The sequence below is a fragment of the Myotis brandtii genome, unplaced genomic scaffold (assembly GCF_000412655.1).
Source record: "Myotis brandtii unplaced genomic scaffold, ASM41265v1 scaffold149, whole genome shotgun sequence".
Taxonomy (NCBI): Eukaryota; Metazoa; Chordata; class Mammalia; order Chiroptera; family Vespertilionidae; genus Myotis; species Myotis brandtii.
In genome coordinates, this window is record NW_005355385.1 from 1,256,618 (window position 1) to 1,262,539 (window position 5,922).

Genomic DNA, 5,922 nt, shown 5'->3' on the forward strand with positions numbered 1-5,922 from the left:
GGTGTCCCCTAACTGCCCCCCCCCCATCAGCCTGGTTGCCTCTTACTGCCGGCCTGGTCGCCGCCCCTCACGGCCCCCTGCCAGCCTGGTCACCCCACACAGCCTGTTGTTCAGTCATTTGGTCATCGCTCACTAACCCCCCTGCCGGCCTGGTTGCCCCACGCAGCTTGCTTGTTCAATCATTTGGCGCCCCTCACTAACCCCCCTGCAGGCCTGGTTGTAGGCAGCCTTCTTGTGAGGGCCAATTTGCATATTACCTCTTTATTGTCTAGGACGGGTGGCCCGGCTGGCGTTGCTTAGTGGTTGAGTGTGGACCTATGAACCAGGAGGTCAGGGTTCGATTCTAGGTCAGGGCACATGCCCAGTTATGGGTTCGATCTCCAATAGGGGACGTACAGGAGGCAGCCAATCAATGATTCTCATCGTTGCTGTTTCTTTCTTTTTCATTTTTTAAAATATATTTTTATTGATTTCAGAGAGAGGAAGGGATTTTATTGAGAATCATTGATCGGCTGCCTCCTGCAATCCCCCTATTGGGGATCGAGCCCATAACCCGGGCATGTGCCCTTGACTGGAACTGAACCTGGGACCCTTCAATCCGCAGCCGATGCTCTATCCATTGAGCCAAACAAGCTAGGGCCATCATTGCTGTTTCTATCTTTCTCCCCCCTCTCTCTGAAATCAATAAAAATATATTAAAAAACAATGGGTGAACTTCTTTCATACATAGACTCTCCTGAGCCATAGGTTATGCACCTTATGTAGTTTTAGGAATAGCCTAGGACAGTGATGGCGAACCTTTTGAGCTCGGCGTGTCAGCATTTTGAAAAACCCTAACTTAACTCTGGTACCGTGTCACATATAGAAATTTTTTTTATATTTGCAACCATAGTAAAACAAAGATTTATATTTTTGATATTTATTTTATATATTTAAATGCCATTTAACAAAGAAAAATCAACCAAAAAAATGAGTTCACATGTCACCTCTGACACGCGTGTCATAGGTTCGCCATCACTGGCCTAGGAAGTATAGATAGTGATGCCCTCAAGGTGAAGAAAGATTGTAAGAACACTACTCTTCTTCCTGCTCTTTCCTCAGTAGGCAGATGGTAGTAATAGCACCTTATTTGAAGATAAGCAGTGCAGCGCAGCCAGTGTGGGTCAGTGGTTGGGTGTCAACCCATGTACCAAGAGGATGCTGGTTCAATTCCTGGACAGGCCACATACCCGGGTTGTGGCTCGTTCCCCAGTAGGGGGCATGCTGGGAGCAACCAACCAATTTGTCATTCATATTTTTTTATCTTTACCTTTTTCTTCTTCTTCCTCTTAAAGAATACCCTTCAGCATTTCATATAATACTGGTTTGGTGGTGAACTCCTTTAGCTTTTTCTTGTCTGTGAAGCTCTTTATCTGACCTTCAATTCTAAATGATAGTTTGGCTGGGTAGAGAAATTTTGGTTGTAGGTTCTTGCTATTCATCACTTTGAATATTTCTTGCCACTCCCTTCTGGCCTGCATAGTTTCTGTTGACAAATCAGCTGACAGTCGGATGGACACTTCCTTGTAGGTAACTAACTGTTTCTTCCTTTTTAAAATATATTTTTATTGATTTCAGAGAGATTGATCAGTTGCCTCCTGCATGCCCTCTACAGGGGATCAAGCCTGCAACCCAGGCATGTGCCCTTGACCGGAATCAAACTTGGGACCCTTGAGTCTGCAGGCTGACACTCTATCCACTGAGCCAAACCAGTGAGGGCTAACTGTTTTTCTCTTGCTGCTTTTAAGATTCTTTCTTTGTCATTTGCCCTTGGTATTTTAATTATGATGTCTTGGTGTGGTCCTCTTTGGATTCCTCTTATTTGGGGTTCTCTATGCTTCCTGGACTTGTAAGTCTATTTCTTTCACCAGGTAGGAGAAGTTTTCTGTCATTATTTCTTCAAATAGGTTTTCAATATCTTGCTTTCTCTCTTTTTCTGGCACTCCCATAATTTGGATGTTGGTACACTTGAAGTTGTCCCAGAGGCTTCTTACACTATCTTCATATTTTTGGATTCTTTTTCTTTTTGCTCTTCTGGTTGGGTGTTTTTTGCTTCCTCGTATTTCAAATAATTGATTTGATTTTCAGGATCCTCTAGTCTACTATTGAATCCCTGTATATTATTCTTTATTTCAGTTAGTGTATGCTTAATTTCTGACTGGTCCTTTTCCATTTTTTTTGGCATTCTCACTAAGATCCTTGAAAGTCTCACTAAGTTCCTTGGAGGTTTGTAGAAGATTCTTGAGTAACCTTATAACTGTGGTTTTGAATAATTCTATATCTAGTAGTTTGCTTTCTTCCATTTCTTTCATTTGTGACATGTTTCTTTGTCTCTGCATTTTGGCTACTTTCCTGTGTTTGTTTCTATGTATTGGGTAGCTGCTAAGTCTTGTGGCCTTGTGTAGTAGGTGTCCTATAGGGGCCAGTGGCTTAGCCTCCCCAATCACCTGAGGTGGACACTCTTGGTGCACCCTTTTGTGGGCTGTCTGCACAGTTTTGTTGAAGTTGAGCCTTGATTGCTGTTGGTGTCACTGGGAGGAATTGACCTCCAGGCCAATTGGCTGTGAGGACCAGCTGCTACTACAGTGGGAGAGCTGCTGTGTAGGAGACACCCTTATGGAGCAGGACTTGCTTCAGTGGGGCTTTGGTGCTCACTGAGTCTGCCCCTTGAGTGTGTTGCTTATGGATGTGAAGAGTTGTAATCTGGTATGGTCTCACATTGACCACTGGGTACACTGGCTCTTGGGTCTCCAGGGAGGTGCAAAGTCAGCCACTGCCTGGGGCCACCCAGCAGGAGCTACAGAGAGATCTGCAGATTCCTCCTCTTTGTTTGGGGTTTGGAAGTGCCCAGATGAGGCCCAGCTGTGAAGCAAGGCGGCTGGTGCTGATGCAGGGCCTTGGGCCTTTTATTGATAGGTTTGGGGATCCCTGACCCAGCTGCAGCTTGTTTGACAGCTTTTTAGCCTGAGAAAGGACAGACCATTAATATGCAAAAGCTTGGGTGGTGTTGTAAGTTGGATGGGGTGGGGTCATAGGGAATCACCAGGGCAGAGCAAACAGAAATGGCTGCCAGTCAGCCCTGCACCGGGGAGGTCCCAGCATGGAAACAATGACCGCTGTGAACACCTCCATCTGGAAGAAAGCTGCCCGCCCCCCCCCCAAGTTCCATCTTTGTTGGCAGTTAATTTGCATATCACCCTGATTAGCCAATGGGAAGCGTAGCAGAGGTACGGTTAATTACCCTTTTTGTCTTTTATTAGATAGGATTTTTCTCGTAGTACCTAAATAGTACCTAAACTTTAGAAGTTATTTTAGTTCTGTCTCTTAATTTTAAAATTGAGCCCAGCTGGCGTGGTTCAGTGGTTGAGCTTCAACCTATGAACCAAGAGGTCAGGGTTCAATTCCAGGTCAGGGAACATGTCCTGGTTGCGGGCTCAATATCCAGTAGGGGGTGTGGAAGAGGCAACTGATTAGTGATTCTCTCTCATCATTAATGTTTCTCTCTCTTCCTCTCCCTTCCTCTTTAAATTAATAAAAATATATTTAAAAAAATAAAATAAAATTGAGAGGTTAATAGTATTAACTAAGAAATGAAGTTATACAAGTACAGTATTTGGTATAGTGAATACTCAATAAATTTTGCTGTGTAAAATAATCATTATCAGTAAGGCGAATACTTGGGAGAATGTGAGCATTTCCTTTAATAAGAATCTTCATGATTCTTTTACACATTTGTCAGGAATGCTGACAGACTCTTCACTTGTATTCTGTTGAAATATGCAAGCTAAATAGCTACTTGGGATATTTTCAAGGTAATATTTTATTTTATTTTATTTTATTTTTAGGTGATTCCTCCTAAGGAGTGGAAGCCAAGGCAGTGCTATGATGACATTGATAATTTGCTCATCCCAGCACCAATTCAGCAGATGGTCACAGGGCAGTCGGGACTGTTCACTCAATATAATATCCAGAAAAAAGCCATGACAGTGAAGGAGTTCAGGCAGCTGGCCAACAGTGGCAAGTGAGTGGGTTCAATTTGCTTCTTTTATTTCTTTCAAAGACATACTTGGACATGGTCAGAAACCAGTAGATGGAGCTTGTAATGAAAAATAATCTCCTGCATAATCTCTTTCAGTCCTAATTTACCTACTTCTGTGCTTCACGTGATTGCCTACTTGCATTTAGTTTGTTGCTAAGAAAATTGTTCCTCATTTTACCATTTCATTCATAATATCTGTAAATGGGTTTTTCTTCTAGTTGTCATGAGTTTTTGATTGTACTCATGATTCATCTTTGTAAGGCAAATTTTCTTCTTTGTGTGACAATGTTTAAGTCTTAAATGATAAATTATACATATTAGAAGATGTAATTATAAATATTTTACATAAAAGAAAATTCTTGAATGACTTCAGTGGCCACCATTATTGTGTTAGTTGCCAACTGCAGATTGATTAAAAAAAAGTTATGTTGTTGCGGACATGTATTGTGTAGTTAGGCACCAGATGGTTGTGGCTGTATGAAATATGTACAGATATTTTTTCTTGTCATTATTTTTTAAACAATGCAGTATAATAAGTATTTACATAGCATTTTCATTGTATTAGGTATTATAAGTAATCTAGAGATTAGTTAAAATATATGGGAGGATGTGGGTAGCTTTTATACAAATACAATGCCATCTTATATGAGGGACTTGAGCATTCACGGATTTGGTATCCATGGGGGGATTCTGGAACCAATCCCTCATGAATACTGAGGGATGACTGTATAGTATAATTGGTTCAAGATTTAAGGAAGTATTTCAAAAGCTAAAATAATGAATTTTTGACTAATTATCTGCTTCTACTGTTGATACTGTCAGGAAAATATTTTCCTTACTAGTCAAAAATGCGAAGTTTTCATAGTGTTATCATATGCATATGATAAATACATATGCATATATACTTCTTAGATTTTACATCATGAATAGCTAAGTATTTTCATTTTGATAGAATTTTATTTAGAAAGTGATATAAATCAAATGGGTGGGGAAAATTTTAAAATTATCTTACTAATTTGTACTTTTTTCATGGACTTTTTCCAGATATTGTACTCCAAGATACTTGGATTATGAAGATTTGGAGCGCAAGTACTGGAAGAACTTAACTTTTGTGGCACCTATCTATGGTGCAGACATTAACGGGAGCATATATGATGAGGTATAGTTATATTACTAGTGGCCCGGTTCATGAAATTCATGCACATTAAAAGGGAATTAATTAGAGTAAATATTTTAATATTGCTATTTGCCCTTTCTCTATAATAGAAGTGTCAGAGATGAAAGAAAATTAGTAAAATGTATATGAAAATCTTTCTCCTCTCAGAGTCTGGGGCATGCCGCGGGACCCAGAGTCAAGTCCCCGCCCACCCACGTGGACCTTGAAATCACGTGAGACCCAGACCTGGCTGCCCTACCCCTGTCAAGCCTCGCCTGGCAGAAGGCGCAGCCTCAGATCCCCCATCAAGCCCCGCTGGGTGGGGGGCGCAGCCTCAGGGTCCCTGTCAAGCCCTGCTGGGTGGGGGGCGCAGTCTCAGGTCCCCCGTCAAGCCGCGCTGGTCAGGGGCACGGCCTGAGGTCCCCTGGCCCCCTGTCAAGCCCCACCAGGCGGGGGGCACAGCCTCAGGTCCCCCACCCCAGTCCGGCACCATGCTGCCTCAGGTCCTTGCTGATTACTCATTATGGCTCGTTACGGGAACCCTGCCTCCGCTGTGGGCGCAGCCATCTTGTGTTACAGGAACCCTGCCTCCGCTGTGGGCACATCCATCTTGTTATGGTGTGAGGGTCAATTTGCAGATTACCTCTATTACCTCTCTATTATATAGGACTAGTGACCTGTCATGCTA

At 42.5% G+C, this 5,922-nt stretch overlaps 1 protein-coding gene across 5 annotated transcripts in view; it reads left to right on the top strand.

Annotated features, from left to right (window-relative positions):
* KDM4C (lysine (K)-specific demethylase 4C) overlaps positions 1-5,922 on the top strand; it is a 335,517-nt gene that overhangs the window by 33,165 nt on the left and 296,430 nt on the right. For all 5 annotated transcript variants that reach the window (XM_014535707.1, XM_014535708.1, XM_014535709.1 and 2 more), the window contains 2 exons: positions 3,885-4,060; positions 5,123-5,237. In XM_014535707.1, the coding sequence (XP_014391193.1) occupies positions 3,885-4,060; positions 5,123-5,237 (291 nt within the window). The remainder of the gene's footprint in view (positions 1-3,884; positions 4,061-5,122; positions 5,238-5,922) is intronic.